Source organism: Rutidosis leptorrhynchoides, chromosome 4 (assembly GCF_046630445.1).
Source record: "Rutidosis leptorrhynchoides isolate AG116_Rl617_1_P2 chromosome 4, CSIRO_AGI_Rlap_v1, whole genome shotgun sequence".
Lineage (NCBI taxonomy): Eukaryota > Viridiplantae > Streptophyta > Magnoliopsida > Asterales > Asteraceae > Rutidosis > Rutidosis leptorrhynchoides.
Genome location: NC_092336.1, coordinates 552060017 through 552080335, shown reverse-complemented (window position 1 = coordinate 552080335; position 20319 = coordinate 552060017). Strand labels below are relative to the sequence as shown.

The following is a 20319-nucleotide window of genomic DNA, read 5'->3' as shown; positions in this document are numbered from 1 at the left end:
TGCAATTTATAGATGTGGCCAGCCATTTGGGCTCATGCGAGCGCATGATAAATGCTCTTCCTGGCCATGCGATCGCATGGCCAGCTGTTACAGCTCACATTGTCAATTAAAACATGGGCGGCTTGATTTATTTATTATATAATATAATATATATAATTTTATATAATTATATATATATATATTATATTATATTCTTATGCATAGTAGACTTGTAATTTTAGGTCCGTTGTCTCGCGCGTTGATGCTCAGTTCATGTCTCGGTTCCGGATTTTCGAACATCCTTTCGTACGCGTAGATATCTTGTACTTTACGTTTCGCAATTTGTAATTTGCACAAAAAATTATTTTCCTTAACTCCCAAAATCCGCACTTTTTAGGACGCTTTTGAGTGCACTATGCCTTTAAGGACCCTTTTCCAGTTTTAGTGGCACTTTTTCTTCAATTCTTTAATCTTCGTGCTTCATCTTCGTATTTATTTATTTAAACGATTACAACTTAAAAATAGAACAATTACAACTAAAAACTTTACATATTAGGATGATATTGCGACTAAATATATATTCATTTGGAGCACTATCAAATATCCCCACACTTGAACGTTGCTTGTCCTCAAGCAATACAGAACTTGAAATTAAATCACACTTCACTCGAATCACTTTTTTTTATTCTCACACTTTAGACATCAGTGATTTTGATACGGCGGTATAAACAATGATAGTAACGATGTGGTTTACAGTCCCACATGACTATGAAAATTTAGATCCTTTAAGGAAATTGGATCTTTATGAAAACATTTGATCTTTTGAAAATTCAATCTAGCTTTTACCCTAGATAAGTTTTCCAGAATAACCCTTCACTGGTGTTTGCAAAATATTTTTGTGGGTTTTGTGGGTTTCATATTTTTAAAATTTTGGCTCAAAACTTGCGGTTTTGTGTCACCCAATTGCTAACCTTGTATTAGGAAAGCAATACGTCCAGTATACTTGCTCCGTATATTACCTTTCGGTAAACTACCGTCCGGTTGTAAAGGAAAGCATTGAACAAGCAACTGTTAAGGCGATGTCTAATGATATGCAGATGTTCATGGTCTACAATGTGTCGGATGCAATTACTATCCTTTGTAGGAGCAATAGCAAAGATCACCCTATAATTTTTCGGTTTGGCACAAGGTCCTGTCTTCGACCATGCTATGCAACCACCGTTCTTACGGTTGACACCCGATTTGGTTCAGGTGACCTATTGAATTCCAGGTGAATTCCTAGGATTTTACGTTCAATGGTAATGAACGCATTGAAAATAGGTTTTCAGAAAACAAATCGGTTTTAATTTGATCAAAATATTTTCTCGTTCAAGCTCGAGTTTAGATATCATTGAATTCCATGAGTTTGTAATTCTCAATCTTTAAAGTCAATCTCAAGGATTGAGTAATATCAGGCTTAAAAGCTGATTTTTAATCTTTAAGGAGATTATCCTTTTCTGGGGGTCTGATTCATTAGTCTTATCAAGCTAATTTTCACGGCGCCCTCCCCATTTTACGAGACAGATCCTCTCATGGTTAGGATAAGTCTGACCACTTGGCGACCCTGTTTAATGCTGAGGTCTGTGGATTTCCTGCTGATTTTAGAGATGACTTTTCTAGATTTTTCGTCAACCTACAGCTGGTATGGACGACAACTTCTTGACCTAAATCAAGAAGCGCGTGTCTTTTTCGGAAGACTTTACTTCCTTTTAATGATGGAATTGATTCATCGTGTAGATCCATCTTTCTTTCAAATATATTACAGTAAATCGGGTAAAACTAATTAGTATCGTCCAAAACAAAAGTACCTGCAATAATCTTGTACAAAAATATGTGATATCTGTTTTAAATAACTTGGCGCATTCTTCCCACACTTAGCTTTTATTTATTCTTTTCTTTGCCTTTTTATTCTCTTCTATTCCATTTTAAATGAATTCAAGCGTTTTAGGTTGTTTCTCCATTTATGTTCTCTCCGAGGTAACAATAATTTCGGTATTATAACCTAGTTTTATCGTTCATAAATATGTATAAACATGATTTTGAATTCATTTTAGTTGAATTTTTTTTAATTTTTCACAAAATTTGGCAAATAACCAAGTGTAAACCCGAGAGAATTTATAACTCTTCCACACACTTGAGATCATGTAATGCCCTCATTTGCATGAAATCAGACTATAATTATAAATTCATGAGGGTGATTAGTGTCGAAAAGTGATTAAAAATACCGAATTTGCAAACATATTATTTTATATCACATTTGATATTTTGCGTCTTGTCTTCAAAATTAGTAGCTTTTGCTGAACTTTAATGCCAGTCTTTGAAAGTGCGCTGTTTTACCCTGTTTTGTACATAAGATAAACTACAAACATATATATATATATATATATATATATATATATATATATATATATATATATATATATATATATATATATATATATATATATATATATATATATATATATAACCTTTATTTATTAAAACAATTTAAATGAATATTTTTTTTAAAATTTTGTTTCCTTTTACTTTAGGTAGTTTCGGTATGTTTACCCAGTCCGTCCCTCGACAAAATTTAAAATTTGTCGTTTTTAAAGAGATTGTTTTAAAAGCAAAGATTTTTTTGGGTTTTTTAATTTTTTTGGTATACTTTAGATCAATAAAATTAAAAATAATGATAACAAAATTTTTCGCCCCGCCCTCGGGTAAAGCAATTTCGGTTCCATAACCTAGTCTTCAACTTACGATGAATTTTAGAAATCATTTTTTAAACTTAATGAAATAAAGTAAATTTTGTTTTTAAATTCACACAAAACTTAAATTTAAAAAGCGTATTAATTTCATACAAAACCTACAAAACAAAAAAAAATTCAGAATGGGGGGAGAAAACTAGTTTTTTAGTGTCTGCTAGTGGAAAAGACCAATCGGATTCCATTCTCGAAACTACACGAGAACAGAACAACTAACTCTAGACAGCATTTTCCTTTTAGAACATTTGAATCTCCCCACACTTAGGTAGCTGTGGTGTCGGAATTGTGATTAACTTCATCGTCAATTTCTTTTGGACCATAATCAACTTGCATATCTGTGACTTTTGCTTTAAGCCATTGGTCGGATTCCTGTGTAATATCCACAAATTCAACTAGTTTCGTCTTTTCTTTAGGCGATAGATTGGATACTAACCAGTTACATAACTTAAAGTTCCTCTTAGTTCTAGCATCACGAATCCGTTTGATAAGTTTCTTCATTGAACTATTAATAACGGGGTCATTTAACTTTGTATCAACAACGGGATTCTTTGTTATCGGGTTATCATTAGGTGTTACTTCATTTTCCCCACACTTAGGCATTTTATTATTGTTAAGCACTACCGTTAGAGTTGGTAAAACAACATAGTTCTTACCAATCGTTTTTGTTGGTTCAACGATTTTGGTTAGTGGAGATTTAGTCTTTCGAATCACAAAGGTGACCGATTTGTCACCATCACTAAGTGTCATTCTACCCTCTCTTACATCAAATAACGCCCCGGTGGACGCTAAGAATGGTCGACCTAAAATTAAAGGAATGTTTGAGTCCTCTTCTATGTCAATGACAATAAATTCGACTAAAATGGTTAAATTACCCACTTGAATGGGTAGGTTGTCAGCAATTCCAACTGGGTGCCTAATGGTTTGATCAAAGAGTCGAACACTCATCTCTGTTGGACTTAACTCACCTACTCCTAATCTCTTATATAATGAAAGAGGCATAACACTCACACTCGCATCTAAATCTGCTAGTGCATCATACATGACACAATCACTAAGTAGACAAGGAACAATAAATTCACCCGAATCACCTACCCTGGGTGGAGGTTTCGGTGGAACTGTCTTTACCGGGTTTATCTTTACGGTTTTTGTTTCTTGTACTTTCTTATTCTTCTTCTTCTTTCCAGAGGTATCACAAACTTTATTACCTATTACTTGCTCATACTCAACTCCTTTTCTTGGAAACGGGATGGGTGGTCTGTATGGTGCCACCACTGGCTTTACATACTCGGGTGGTGGTGGTGTTGTAACTTCTTCATTGTTACTCACATCTAAAACCTTCCCATCTTCTGGCGTTGGTTTTTCAGAATTCGTTGAAACCATATTAACATTCTCATTTCGAGGATTTATTTCAGTATTACTCGGTAGCTTTCCTTGTTCCCTCTCACTCATCATGCTAGCAAGAGTACCAACGTGTTTTTTTAGATTCAAAATGGAAGCTTGTTGAGTTCTTAATGACTGATCAAATCTCTCATTTGTTTGGGTTTGAGATGTAATAAATTGTGTTTGAGATTCCATTAGCTTTGCCATCATTTCTTCCAGATTTGACTTTTTCTCTTCGGTTTGTTGTGGTGGTTTATATAAGCCAGGTCTTTGTTGATTGAAAGTGTTGTTTTGAGTTGGTTGGTTATTCGGACCTTGTTGGTAATACGAGTTATTGTTGGGTCCATTTGGATTGTAAAGAATGTTTTGATTTGGTTTAAAGTTTGGCCTTGGCGGTTGATAATTATTTCCCGGCCTTTAGTTCATGTAGGAAACATTCTCACGTTGTTCCATAGTTTGCTCAATGTGACAATCTTTCGTTAAGTGTGGTCCACCGTATTGCTCACAATTGATTCGTATTGCGTGAATATCTTTAGTCATCTTTTCTATTCATCTTTCGAAAGCATCTATTTTTGCGGAAACGGAATCAAAGTCATGGCTAGAATCGGCTCTAGCCACTTTAGATGAACGAAAGATACTTTTTCCTTGTGCCACTCATGTGAGTGGGATGTTGTGTTATCAATAATCTTGCGAGCTTCAGTTGCGGTTTTCTTCATAATGGAACCACCAGCTGCTGTGTCGATGTCTTTTCGTGTAGTAACATCGCATCCTTGTTAGAATATTTGTACTATTTGATAAGTGTCTAAACCGTGTTGAGGACATCCTCTCAACAACTTTCCGAATCTTGGCCAAGCCTCATATAATGTTTCATTTGGCTTTTGCGCGAACGTAACAATATCTCCTTGAAGTCTTACGGCTTTAGATGCCGGAAAGAATCTTTTAAGAAATTTCTCAACTAAAACATCTCATGTGTCAATCGCTCCTTCAGGTAACGATTCTAACCAATCTTTGGCTTCTCCCTTTAAAGTGCAGGGAAACAACATGAGATATATCTGTTCATCCTCAACTTCTCTGATTTTGAATAGAGTATAGATCCTATTAAAGGTTCAAAGATGTTCGTTTGGATCTTCTTTTGGCGTACCACTATATTGGCATTGATTAGTTACCATGTGTAGGATTTGTCCCTTGATTTCATAATCTGGCGCATTAATGTTTGGCTTAATAATGGCATGACCTTGGCCAGTGCGTGTGGCTCTCATTCAGTCTTCCATACTTAGAGGTTTCGTTACTTCCATAATTGAATTTGTTGAATACGAATCACTAGAGGATTCTGATTTAACGGTTTGTAGTTCAGGAGGAATGATTAGTGGTTCTGGATCTTGGAATTGTCCTTGAATATCCTCCGGGTTTTCAATTTTGAAGTCGGGTTCAAAAAATGGATTATCGAAAATTTGAGTTGAAGTACTTGTTTGATTTGATGATGATTCTAAAGAAAAATCAACGGCGACAATATTAGATAGATGTCTTGATCGAGTTACAGGTGGTGAACGTATGAAAGGTGGTGAACGTTTTGCTCGGTGCATTCACTGAATATGCTATTAGTTATAAAAATAAAAATTAGATAAGTTATCAAATTAATAGACTTTTCTGATTTTGCTCACGTTTCGAATAGCCAATAGATGCAGCAGGTAGCCAGGACCCTTTAAATCGGAAGCCCACAACTAGCCACTAACAAATCCAACTATTACTACGAACCAGAAAATTTTGGATGCCTATCAATTTAACCGCTTAAAATAATTTTTCGTCGAAATTTAAAGAAGAAATAATCTATGTCCTAAAAACTAGAGCGTCGAAATAAAAAAGAAAAGCGCGTCGAAAAATAAGAGGTTGAAAAATAAGCGTCGAAAAATAAAAGTCGAAAAATAATAATAATAAAATACAGAGTCGAAACTTAAAAGCCTAAAAACTAAGAATTAAAACTTACGTCTAAAGGTATTAAAGCTTAAAGGAATTTTATATCAAAAACGGCAATTACTTAAAAGGCACTAAAATTTATTTAAAACTAAGGCGATAAGCGACGTCGTAAGATTCTAAAGCGCCTAAATCTTAATCTAAAGAAAAAGCACTTAAGGAAATTTACGGCAAAGCCTAAAAACTAAAAACAACTACGGCAAAATACTAAACTTAAAACTAATTACGAACGATAAATATACAATTTAGGAATTAAACGATTAAAATATACAATTTATAAAAAGATATAAAAAGTGACAAAATTACTTATTTTTATATTATTATTTTATAAAAGTATTAATTTATATATTAATAAAACTAATTAAAACTTAAAAATACAAAATTAATTTAAAACTAAAACTAATTATTATTAAATTAAACCCTAACTATAATTAATTAATAATAATAATAATTAAAACCTAACCCTAATCCGTACGACTAAGGTACCAGACTTGTCACCTCACCTCATGCGATCGCATGAGGTTGAGGTTAAACAGCCATGCGGTCTAATGGCCTGCAATTCCAGAAGGGATTGGGCTTTAATTCGGGTTCGGCCCAGTTTTAAAATTTATATATATATATATATATATATATATATATATATATATATATATATATATATATATATATATATATATATATATATATATATATATATATATTTTCTGATTTATATAAAATATTTATATAATAAAAAAAACTTATATTTTAAAAAATAGAAATAATGTATAATTTTATATATTTAAAAAAACTCTTAAATATATATATATATATATATATATATATATATATATATATATATATATATATATATATATATATATATATATATATATATATATATATTTTCTTTTAATATTTTATATATATTTTTTTATTAATTATATTTTTACAAATAAAAACTATAGCGTTTCGCCGAGTCCCCGGCAGCGGCGCCAAAAATACTTGATGTGTGCGAGGTGTAGTACGAAATAGATTATATTTTACTACGAAATACTATTAAATACGATACAATTTACACAAGTTATTTATTTATTTATAGAATGGATATACCTAAACCTTGCTACAACACTTATAGGCAGTGTACCTAATCGTAGAGTAGTGTAGTTTTTAGTAAGTCCGGTTCGTTCCACAGGGAGCTAGCTGAGTTTAACGCTATATTTTTAACAACTATATTTATATAAAATATATATAATTATATATAGTAATATTATTATAAAAGGGGGTTTTTACCGTTTAATGACCGGTTTGTCGATTTTATATTTTAAGCGTAAAGATAAATGACGATAATATAAATGAAAGAATTTAAATTGCGATAAAGTAAATTGCAGTAATTAAAATGACAGTAAATAAAGGTACGATGAAATATGAAATAAAAGTATTATGCTTATTTAAACTTCCGTAATTATGATGTTTGACGTTTTGATTTTAATTAATTGTTACCCGGGTTAATTGTCCTTTGTCCTGGTTTATTTGATACCTATCTGGTTTTTGTCCATAATAGTCCATCGGTCATAATTATAAAATGCTCGTCAAATTAACCTTATTCCTGAAGTCAAATATTCCAACTAATTAGGGATTCGAACTGTAACAAGGTTTTAATACTTTGTTTAATGATTACACCAGGTTATCGACTGCTTGTAATCCAAGGTTTTAATACTTTGTTAACAATTACACCAATTATCCTTGTATGTAATCCACCCCTGTTTTAATTGATCCATGATACATTAATTTATTCACTTTGCCATAATGAATAATCAATTACCCAATCCAATTGATTAATTAAATGATTGTAAACGATGTCGTATAAACGTCACTAAATAGGACATTCATAATCATTTTAATAATTATTAGATTAACTAATTTGAAGATATGTTCAACAGGTTCCAATGAGTTGTCGCTCAATTAGACAATATCCCCCCATCTATTAATAGTCATAGTCCAACGTTCACAAGTGTCGGTCTTTTGTCCAATCCCGAATTATGGTACAAAATCCAATAACCCAATCTTAATATTTAGCCCAACATCACGATTACTCCGGCTCAAATAAGCATAATAATAACTTAGTTACGAGACATTAATTTAAAAAGGAAGAACATAGCTTACAGTGGTATTTAATCGCGTAGCGTTACACGGACAGAGTTCCGACTTTAAAACCCGTAAAACATTTCTTACATTAACCCAATTATTATTAAACTTAAATTAAACTTAATATTATATATATATGTATATATATATATATATATATATATATATATATATATATATATATATATATATATATATCTTACAGAGGAAGAAGAGTAAAAGAGTGTGTCCAATTCGCTGAAAAACGTTGCAATTTATAGATGTGGCCAGCCATTTGGGCTCATGCGAGCGCATGATAAATGCTCTTCCTGGCCATGCGATCGCATGGCCAGCTGTTACAGCTCACATTGTCAATTAAAACATGAGCGGCTTGATTTATTTATTATATAATATAATATATATAATTTTATATAATTATATATATATTATATTATATTCTTGTGCATAGTAGACTTGTAATTTTAGGTCCGTTGTCTCGCGCGTTGATGCTCGGTTCATGTCTCGGTTTCGGATTTTCGAACGTCCTTTTGTACGCCTAGATATCTTGTACTTTGCGTTTCGCAATTTGTAATTTGCACAAAAAATTATTTTCTTTAACTCCCAAAATCCGCGCAAGTCTTTTAACTCACTTTTTATGACGCTTTTGAGTGCACTATGGCTTTAAGGACCCTTTTCCAGTTTTAGTGGCATTTTTTCTTCAATTCTTTAATCTTCGTGCTCCGTCTTCGCATTTATTTATTTAAACGATTACAACTTAAAAATAGAACAATTACAACTAAAAACTTTACATATTTGGGTAATATTGCGACTAAATATATGTTCGTTTGGAGCACTATCAGATGCCAGAAGTGATGCTCCGATACCGGTCGCTGGTGGCGTTTCTTTTGTCCAGCAAGGCAAGTGACCCCGTCACTAGGCTGCGTAGACCTGACTAAAAAATATTTCCCTTTACCTGATCCGTCTACCTATTTATCTAATTATATTATATATTATATATTTAATATATCAAATTATATATCTCAAGGTATTGCTTGTTAACTTTTCAGATAACGACAGAAGTTGCAATGGCAATACTTTTAGGTTCTGCGGTTCTCCTCATCATCCCGTTCAGTTACATTCTTTCGTTTGTAATATTTGATATTTTCACATGAGAACTCCGAGTTATTACATTATTTGTAGGTTACGACAATATTTTATTTGTGTATTTTATCCGCTCAAACAATGATATTATTTTATTTTTTTAAAAAGCATAAATTAAATATAAATATATCAACGATTGAATTTGGGAAATAAAGTGATAAGTTTGTCTTTGTTTAGGAATTAAGTTTGGTCTAGAAAGTTGTTGAAACTACATTAATTTAGAATTATTTTATATGTGTTTAGCAGATAAAAATAAACGATTTTCAAACGGTTCAGTGTTCAAAATTTATATCTTTAGATCACATTTTCTTTAAAGACATAAACACATAGTTCACATTTTAAGAAAGAGCTTTGATATTTCTAACATCATTAAATGGATCCATCCAAGTTTATTAAAATACTATTAAATGATATTTTACACAATCTTTATGTTACAACTTATTTGAGAAACTTTAATAAATGGCATCAAATAGTGATGGATTTATTAAAAATGAATTTGAAAAAAAAAATTATATATAATAACTCGTTTTTCGTAAAAAGAAAATTTGAAAATATCACCTTTTTTAAATAAATAAGCAAAACGTCTTAACCTTAATTTTAGAAGGAAAAAAAATACAATACTAAATAATTTTAAAAGAAAAAAATAATACTAAATTATATGTACACTATTCTCTCTCTTCAAAATAAAGTTTCATAAGATCATTGATAATGAGAAGTGTAACGTGGAGCGGATAAGAGATATTTTTTAAATTATTATAGTGACATGAAAATGATGGGAGAAAGAGATGGTTGTAATTGAGAAGACTCTTCATAAGTTTATAGAATGTTTTTGAGTAATATGTTAAAATTTGATTGATATTTGAAAGGTGTAAGGAATGAAATAACCTCAACTCAATCATCACTTGCCATCTCAGGCTATGTTTGGCGGCGAGCTTATTGGAGATTTTTTGACGTTTTAACTTTTATGAAAAAACTCATATTTAATTAAAAAAAAAACTCGGTTTGGTTCGAGAAGCTTAAAGCCTTTAGACATGAGGAAAAAACTAAAAGTTACAAGAAGTAGCGTTTAGCTTTTAGCTTCTAGCTTTTCATCATTTTTAACTTTTATTTAATAGATTTAACTACTCCGCCAAACACCAAAATATATCTAAAAAATTAAAAGTTACTAACTATCAACTGACAGCTAAAGCTAAAAGGTATCAACTATAAACCAAAAGCTATCAGCTAATATCCATCGACTTTAAGTTAAAAACTATCTGCTAGTATTGACAAATATACCATCAGCCACAAAAGCCGGGTTTGTGGGACGTTTATGGTGACACGTAAAATTGATTTGAGGGAGATCTTTCCAAGTCTATGTGGTCTAACATAAATTATTTCAATTTTCTCTTCGATTAAAATTCGAAAACAAAGTGTTACTTTAGCTTCGATTTTAATTTATTTATTAATTAATTAATTAACTTACGTATTTTTATAGTTTTTTAGATTTTGATTGTGAGCTTTCGAAAACTTTGATGGAGTAAATTTGATTTCGTGGGAAGAAATTCAACGAAAGCTTCAAATTCAGAAGAGGATTAAAGGAAGTTGAGTACAGACCATATATTTCATATATTATCAACACTTTTAGCAATAAATAAATAAATAAATATTCATAGCAAATTATCAATGGTTGGTTCAATCGCATCTCCTCAGCCAACACCGGAATTTTCAATTTCCGGTAAAACTTTAAAACCTTTCCATCTCATCACCAACGCCGCCGCCCTCCGCCTCGGTCACTTCCTTCGCCACCGTTTCATCACCCATCGCCACCACTTTACCTCTATTCTTCACTCATCTATAAAGGCAAGTTATTATTGCATTGACTAATTCAATTAATCAATTTATATTGTAGTAAAGTTATTTGTAGAGTGCTTCTATCTTAAATTCAATTGAATTTTACACCTTACAGAACTATCCTAGTGTCTTAAGAATGCAATACTGATAAAAACTAAAAAGTGATCAATTTATGGTTGAAATTGTTTTGGGCAAAAACTAAAAAAATGAAAATTCAGGATAGGAAGGTAAGAAAACTACATATTGAGATGTTTTCGAATTTTATGGATGTTCGGGTTATAAGACGATCAAGTTTTGCGCTAGTCGGGTTTTGGTTGTAGTTTGTGTACTCTATGAATCATACATATCTGTTTTTCTAGGCAAGTATCACAATTCTTAGTTCCTAGTTTGACCTTGTTTCAAAATAATTTAAAGGTGAAAAAGCATAGTTGTTAACTTTTAGTATAATATATAGTTTTATATGGTTTAGGAAATTGAACAATATCTAGTCCTTGGGGGTCTTGGTTCAATTCTCACTAGTAGCATATATTTCATGTTCAAGCACCGCACACATGGGGTCCACGGATCATAAGCAATGGGTACCACTTGGACCAAAGTTCGTTGGTACTAGTAGCATATACTGGGGTGGCGAGAAAAAGCAGAAACGGTCATTTCGGTTGGACTGCGTACATATAACATATGAGTAAAATTTGAACAGATAAAACCTTATTCGTTCGAGAATTTCTTGAATATTAACACTATGATGTGTTTTTGGTTAACCAGGTTCCACATTTGGGTCATGTTCTCCCGTCACACGGAGTTACGTATGGAGGGTTAGACCAATTTAAATGGTTAGATTTTTGTCAATGGTCTCATGATGCTTGGGCGACCACGTTCTCTAGCTGCATGTCATTTTTTGGTGGACAAGGAAACAATATCAATTATGGAGACCAAGAAAAGGTGTACTTAAGGACTCCGATGGGACGTCCTGTTAATAAAAGGAAATTGACAGATATGTTACTCGTGATTAATGTATTGTAAGTACACTCCCTTCACTAATTAATAGAGAAAGCTTCTTAATGTTTCATATAGTTGTCAAATGGCCGAGTAGGGTATGGATCAATTTTGGTAACTTGTTATTGTTAGTTGAAATGTATTTGTTCAGCCTCGGTTGACCCGTAAATCATTTTTTTTTTTTTAAATTTTTTTTTTTTTCTTTCTGTTTTTGGATATGTATGTAACTGATTAATGTGTCATGTATGACTAAAAAAACTATATTATTACAGAAATAAGGTAAGTTTTTAATACAATCACCCATTCTACCCTTTCAAATTTGGTAACTTATTAGTATTTTATATGCCAGGGTATATGTTGCACAAGTAGCATCAAAGGGACAGTTAATAATGTGGGGAGCAAAGGTAATGAAAATTACATGTATGGACACATGTTACATAGGTGGTTACGTTGATAAAATACTAATGATTTATTTTTAAATATTTTTCATTAATTAGATTAATAGTCTCATTGACAAAGGAGAGCTTTGGAGGCTAGTTACATCTGCGTTTCTTCATGCAAATGTCGGACACCTTATGGTCAGGTTTGAGTATTTCTGTATCAAGCAAGGATTGTATTACTGGTTATTACCTATGCCTTCGTATGAATTAAAATCAGGGTTGACTTTTGACCTTTTTCAGATCAATTGTTATTCACTGAATTCCATTGGTCCTACCATGGAGCATCTGAGTGGCCCCAAAAGATACCTCGCGATTTATATGACATCTGCAATTGCAAGTAATAACATATTATTTATTATAAATAATTTGTGTTTTCTCACTGTCTATCTCTACTAGAGTATAAACAGAACATGATCTTATAAATAATACAAATATCTACCTCTTCTAAATTTTGGTCAATTTCTAGAATTGTGGGTGAGAAATTTTTTACACTTTCTGTCTGAAGTGTCGTCTGCATTCTTTTATTTTCCCATTTCCCTAGTCTAATGGTTGATTTGCACGAAAAAGTCAGTGTGATAGTTTGATGTATATACATATGTACGTATGTATGTTTGTATGAAGTAAAACCTAGTATAGAGATTTCTCTAATTTGGTAAGTTTGCAAACATAGGTACAACAATGAGCTATTGGCTCAGTAAAGCGCCAGCAGTTGGTGCATCTGGAGCAATTTTTGGATTAGTAAGTTTATAACTGTTAAATCATTTTTTTTCACTACTTTATTATAATTTTGTCAGTTTCATATTTGCTTAACAGTTAACGGTAAATCTTAAAAACGTTCAAATCAGAATCTTAAATATGGGCAGCCGCCACATAATTCTTGATGATCCTGATATGTTTCAATAGTCATAGGGTAGTGAAAATCCACTACATTTCTGCATTAACCAGTTGTACAGTGCAACTAATTAATGCATAAATGTAGTGGATTTATCAAAATTTGAAGTGGAAATGTCAACTCCCATAGTGATATAATGCCTTCAAGCTAATTAATTTGCTCTCTTTTGATCTTGCTTTTCATATTTGTATTTATTGCAAAGCCAATATCTCTATTTATTTATAATATATTGGGCTAAATTATCTTACGATATTGTTGATGCATCAGGTTGGATCTTTTGCCATTTTTGTAATTAGACACAACGACATGGTTAAAGGTGGGGTAGGAGACTTGAAACATGTTGCACGTGTGATTGCTGTAAATATGGTACACATTTTTACTCCCTTCTGCAGTGCCAATTATTAGAGATGACAAAATAATGTGGTTGGGTAACAGGTACCGTTTTTGTGGTCGAAGTGGGTAGCAACTGATTGACTCGCCAACAATTTATGATTATTTTTGTTTATTTTAAAAAATGTAGCAACTGATTGACTCGCCAACAATTTATGATTATTTTTGTTTATTTTAAAAAATGTAAATAAATATTGCGTTAAACATACTAAAAAACACCCTTATACAAATCTGCAAGTTTGGAGAAGGTGATTTAACACTTTGGGCAACCTTTAACCAATTTGACCCATTCCGTTGTTAGCTGTTTTTTTTCCCGTTATGGAGATCGGCCCATTCATAGATGAATGAGTCAAAATTTCCAACTAAGCATCAATTTATGCAATTTACCATTATGTAGGCTATTGGGCTGCTGTCACAAGGTATCGACAATTGGGGACATGTGAGTCTTTTGATCACTTCTGTTTAACATACCTGCAGTTTCCATTTATACATAGACTTCATTATAACGTCTTCCGTTTTCTATCATTCTTTTCTTTTATTATTAATTATAATTAATAAATTATAATTAAACCATTGAATCAGCTTGGAGGGTTAATAGGTGGAATTGCTACGTCATGGCTTATTGGTCCTGCATGGAAGTTTGAGCCCGAATCTCATTTAGGCAGAAGAGTACTTGTCGATAAAGCACCTATATTCTCTCTGCCAGGCGCAAAACGACCATCTAAATAACTCGTTTCATCAACTGTTCTCATTTTAAATAGCACATTATTTGCAGGTGATTATGACAATATTCTATTTGTGTATATGATTTCTACACTCAAACAATGATAAGGTTTGTCTACTGAGGTTTGACACTGACCATTAGACTATCTTGGGATGGTTTTAATATTTTAATGATATCTTTTTGTGATTGGTTGTAATCTGTTAGCTATTTATTAAATTTCAAGTTAAAGAAATAAAATGTTAAAAGTGACCCACCAGAATTCAGATTTTATTTATGCTATTTTTCTGAAAGCGAAAATGTTACTAATCTCTTTAGTGAATGATATACACTGTATAATACCAACTGGTCTAATACCATATACTCCATCTTCTTATCTTTCTATTTCAACTGATGATAGAAGTCTACTCAGATTTTGTGTAGCTCTCAAATAACTGATGATAGAACATGTCCGAGTTCAAACAGGTTTTGTGTTCGAAATTGTTCGAACCTAGTACACGGGGTGACCCGGGCCCGCCCAATGGTAGTACAACTTGTACATTTGTACATGGCCCATTAAATTTACGGGCCCAAGTACAACTTGTACATTTGTACAGGGCCCATTAAATTTACGGGCCCAAAAATTACTAAGTATTTTTAAGAACCTGTCGGGCCCAAATAAATTACTGGAAACCAATCCTTTGGAAGAGTAAAGAAACCAAGCTCAAAGAGATTAAGCCCAACTTTTTATCTTCTCGGGGCATTTGTATTTATGGAGTATATTGTTTACTTCATCAACCGTTGTGGGTAAGTAACATCATTAACATCATCAGGTAGAGTTGTATAACTTTTCTCTTATACTAGTATAGTAGTATTATTAATTCAACTAAAATTGAAACTTATTTTAATAAAAATGATTTAGTGAGCTAAATTAAGAATGATGAGAATAGAAGTATTGGCGTCCAGCTCGACATGATCCGTCAAAACATGCCTCTTTTTTTTTTTTTTTTCATTTTCATTTAAAGACGTCATCTAAGTTGTATAACATGTATATGGGCCATGTGTAAAAAAAACTCAAGTATTACCCTATTATTGCTACTTTCAAGCAACAAGATGAAGATGTGTATGAATTAAGTGCAAGTGTGGAAAGGATAGGATCTGTTGAACTTGTTATACACAATGAGCTTCTTGCACAGGTCCATTGTGCTCATGCATTAAGATCATTTTGATGGTAGGTGTAAATCTAAACTGATTACGAACTGTGGGTAAGTAACATCATTATACATAATTGATGGTAGGTGTAAATTTAAACTGATCACGAATTCGTAAGTAAAAGGAACTTTAGAATCTAAGAGTCTTTCAATACGTTATACGTCATCTCGGTAATTTCCATTGATGTGTATTCATAGGGGCCTTTTTTTACCGCATCGCTCGGGGCACTAGCAAACTCAGGACCGGCCCCGACGGGGTCGTCAAAGCATTTTATCGGGCATCTTAGTTGAATAGCGGCCATGGTGAGTTCGAACAGCTTGTTTGCTTGTTGTGTAAACTTTATTCGAACGTGTGATGTATTTGACAATTTTATGTATTTTGTTATAAAACTTTGAAAAATAATATATTTTAATAAATTTCCCGTTAGATATTTGATTATATAACCAATTAAAAACTTGACTTGACGGACTAAATTTAATTTCTTGGAAAGAAAGAAATTAAACGAAATCTTTCAGAACAAGTTTTCATAAATTATCAACCCGTTTAGCGATACAGCCACCATCAGAGTTTTCGATTTCCAGTAAAACTCGGAAACTTTATCATCTCATGACCAACGTCGCTGCCGCCCTCCGCCTCGGTCACTCCCTTCGCCACCGTCTAATCACCCATCGCCGCTACCTTACCTCTACTCACCACTCACTTTTAAAGGCAAGTAACACAACTAATTAATTCGATTAATCAATTTATATTTTTTTTTTTTTTTTTTTTTTTTTTTCAAACTGTGAGATATATTAATTTTCATCACAAACATTACAATACAATGGCAGTGCATACACTAACCATAAAACTCCAAATACAAATGAACCAACTAACAAACAATACCAGCACTACTTATACAATCTGCAAACTATTTTCCACCACTTTCAAATCACACAAGCCTGCAACAGTTTTAACATTCTGGGTGTCTTTGACTTTTAAACTGGTCAACTTAAACCTAATGAAATCCTTAACTTCCATACTAACATCTTTGACACTCCTCTTCACATTTCTAAAAATTCTGTTGTTTCTTTCCATCCAGATAGCATACACCAGAGCACCAATGGCCACTTTATTCAAAATATTCCTAATGTCTTTACTTGAAGGGTATTTTGCCATATCATCTATGATCTGCATCAAGTCATTAGTTAACCCCTTATACACCAACAGTAGCCTTGTCATCTCCCAAACTTGATTTGAAAATTCACATCTAAAGAACAGATGGGCATGAGAATCTGCTTGTTTAGAACACAGACTGCAAATAAACTGCTTGTGAGGGTACCATTTCTTCAATCTGTCTTGGGTATATTTTATAGTTTAATGAATAATAGTTTTACATGGTTTAGGAAATTTATGAATATTAACACTACAACGTGTTTTTGGTTAAACAGGTTCCGCATTTGGGTCATGTTCATCCATCACACGGCGTTACATATGGACGATTAGACCAATTTAAACGGTTTGATTTTTCTCAATGGTCTCATTATGCTTGTGCGACCAGGTTCTCTAGCTGCATGTCGTTTTCTACTGGACAAGGAAACAATATCAATAATGATGACGAAGAAAAGGTGCACTTGCACTCAACGACTTCCATGGGACAACCTTTTAAAAATAAAAGAAAGTTGACGAATATGTTACTTGCGATTAATGTGTTGTAAGAGCGCTTCTTAATGTTTTGTTTGAATTACGGTGTCAAATGACCGGTATTGGGCGTTCAGTATTTAGTTTGAAACCGTTTAATCCGAAAATCAAACTAAATTCAAACCCAAAAAAATCAAACATAAGTGAAATTCGGTTTTTGGTTCGAGTTCGTTTTCAAATTTAAATTTAGTTTTCGGTTTTACTTTTTTGAAATAAATTTAACTGAAAACCAGATTCAACTAATAACGGTATGCTTAGACGGTTTTTCGGTTTTGATCAAAACCAACCGAATTGGGTTCAAGGTTTAAGTTTTATTCGGTTTTAATTTTAAATTTGATTTCCGGTTTTGCTCAAAAATTCGAAATCGAATATACCAAACCATATTCTGAATAAAGCTATAAACGAACTGCTTTAGTCGGGTGGGGAACAAGTCAAATTTGGTAACTTGTTAGTGTAGGTTGAAACGTATTTTTTTTTTTTCTTTTCCTTTTTGGATATCTATGGGTTTATTTAACTGATTAATGTGTTAAGTATGACTAGTAAAACAATGTTATTACATATATAATCTATGTTTTGTTTTATACAATAACTAATTCTACCATTGCACTTTTCATCCAAGTCTTTTTAGTTTATATTTTTGAATAACACGTGAATCAAACGAACCCATTGTTCATATTAGTATTCTTTTCTGTCAGGGTATATACTGCACAACTAATTACAGACGGAGACTTACTAACGTGGGGGGCAAAGGTAATGAAAATTGCATTTATGATCTTACATAGGTGGTTTAGTTAATTAAATTTTTAATAATTTAATTATAAATATTTTTTCATTAATTAGGTTAATAGTCTGATTGACAAAGGAGAGCTTTGGAGGCTAGTCACATGTAACTTTCTTCATTCAAATCTCCTACACCTTATGGTCAGGTTTCTGAATTTTTTTGTGTTACCAGTTACGGAGTATTATTATCTTTGCTTCATCCTAATTACTGTAAATTAAACCAGCTTTGACTTTTGACCTTTTCCAGCTCAACTGTTGTTCACTAGATTGGATTGGTCCTATCATGGAGGATCTGAGTGGCCCAAAAAGATACCTCGCTATTTATATGACATCAGCAGTTGCATGTAATAACATTGTTTTATAGTTAAAGATGTGTGTTTCCTCGCTACCTATCTTTACTATATGAGTGTGCTCCAACCGTCGTTCTTTAGTTTTCTTTTGTGTGTCAAATAAAACATAATCTTATTAAAAAAAAGGGGATATGTGGATAGGCCGCGTACATATGAGTAAAAAGTACTCACATTTTCTGGGTAGTCTGAGCGGAAAAACCTTATCCGTTTATTCGTTCTGCCTGAAGTGATGTCATCAATCTTCTTTTTTTCACATTTCTCTAGAACGACGATGGGTTTGCACCATAATGTCAGCATGATGGCCCGATGTATATACATATTTATGTATGTGTGTGTGTGTGTGTGTGTTTATGTACATATTCATCTAATGTGATTAGTTTGCAAACATAGGTTCAACAATGAGTTATTGGTTCTGTCAAGGGTCAGCAGTTGGTGCATCTGGAGCAATTTTCGGATTAGTAAGTTTTCTTACCTGTTGAATCAACATATACGGAGTATTTTCTAAGAAGTTTTTTATATAACTTTGCCAGTTACATATTTGGTTAACGGCTAACAATAAATTATTACAAACATGTTCAAATCAGAATCTTGAATATGTGCACTGTGCTGCTACATAACTTTTAATGATCATGATGATATTGTTTCAATAGTCATATGTGCCTTCTTGCTAATTAATTTGACACAAAGTCGGTAAGCTACTGATAATGTCTTGGGCTAAATTATCTTCTTTTTTTGGATGTATCAGGTTGGATCTTATGCTGTATATCTAATTAGACACAAAAATATGGTAGACAATTGGGCAGAAGAGTTGTGGGATGTTGTGAGTTTGATCGCTATGAATCTGGTACAAATTTTGATTCTTTTAATTTGTTTTTTTTAGAAAATGTAAATAAATAAAGCGTTAGTTATGCTTAAAAAACACCCTTATTACAATTACAATCTGCAAGTTTGATGAAGGTGATAAAATACTTTGGGCAACCTCTAACCCCTATTTAACCCGTTCCCTTATTAGCTGTGTTATTTTTTCCCCATTTTAACACAGTGGAGATAAAAATGTAATGGAGATCGACCCATTAAAAAATGATTGGGTCAAAATATTAACCTCTAAATATTGATTTATGTATAGGCTATCGGATGTGAGTTACGTTTTGTCGACGATTGGGGACATGTGAGTCATTGATGTTAAAATATTAAATTGGACGGTGGATGGTTGGTGTATGATTCATGCAAGATAGAGTCAACACTCACATGTTTATTATGGTAAAACTATTACAAATGAGGCTTTGAAATTGTCTGCATAATTTCACCTACCCTCATTTCCAGTAGTATAAATATGAGCCTTTAGCAAGCTCATTTCATTATTCCATAATTCATTCTCCATTCTTGTTCTAATAGATTAAATAGAGAGTTTGTGAGTAATCTCCTAATTACAAGAGATATAAAGATTAATGTTTATCCTTGTAATTAGAGAGAAGTGTAATTCCTATTATTCTCATTAATGAAGCGTTTCTTTCCTTGCCCGTGGTTTTTACCCTATTGGGGTTTTCCACGTTAAATCTCGGTGTCTCTTTATTGTCGCTATTTCAATTATTACTAGCGGTTTGCTATAATTCGGTGTCGCTTTTCTCAACAAGTGGTATCAAGAGCTAAGGTCCACATCAGAAAATAA

The 20319-nt window shown here is 32.5% G+C and overlaps 2 protein-coding genes across 4 annotated transcripts; both read left to right on the top strand.

Moving 5' to 3' along the window:
* The first annotated feature begins 10719 nt into the window (after positions 1–10719).
* On the top strand, positions 10720–14851 carry LOC139839678 (RHOMBOID-like protein 10, chloroplastic). Of its 3 annotated transcripts, none has more exons than XM_071829809.1 (10): positions 10720–10744; positions 10869–11225; positions 11979–12232; positions 12559–12613; positions 12707–12787; positions 12890–12986; positions 13320–13387; positions 13809–13907; positions 14329–14370; positions 14514–14851. In XM_071829809.1, the coding sequence occupies exons 2-10, from the start codon at positions 11049–11051 to the stop codon at positions 14658–14660; spliced, it is 1020 nt and encodes a 339-aa protein (XP_071685910.1). In that variant the 5' UTR covers positions 10720–10744; positions 10869–11048; the 3' UTR covers positions 14661–14851. The 3 variants fall into 3 exon arrangements, with proteins under 3 accessions (XP_071685910.1, XP_071685912.1, XP_071685911.1); XM_071829811.1 differs by lacking the exon at positions 10720–10744 and adding an exon at positions 11686–11881 and having other exon boundaries at positions 11089–11225; XM_071829810.1 differs by lacking the exons at positions 10720–10744; positions 10869–11225 and adding an exon at positions 11510–11881.
* Positions 14852–18081: 3230 nt separating this feature from the next.
* Positions 18082–20042, top strand: LOC139839679 (RHOMBOID-like protein 10, chloroplastic). The gene is made up of 6 exons (XM_071829812.1): positions 18082–18270; positions 18361–18441; positions 18548–18644; positions 19041–19108; positions 19396–19494; positions 19777–20042. Exons 2-6 carry the CDS (start codon positions 18439–18441, stop codon positions 19828–19830), a joined length of 321 nt encoding a protein of 106 aa, XP_071685913.1. The 5' UTR covers positions 18082–18270; positions 18361–18438; the 3' UTR covers positions 19831–20042.
* The last annotated feature ends 277 nt before the right edge of the window (positions 20043–20319 follow it).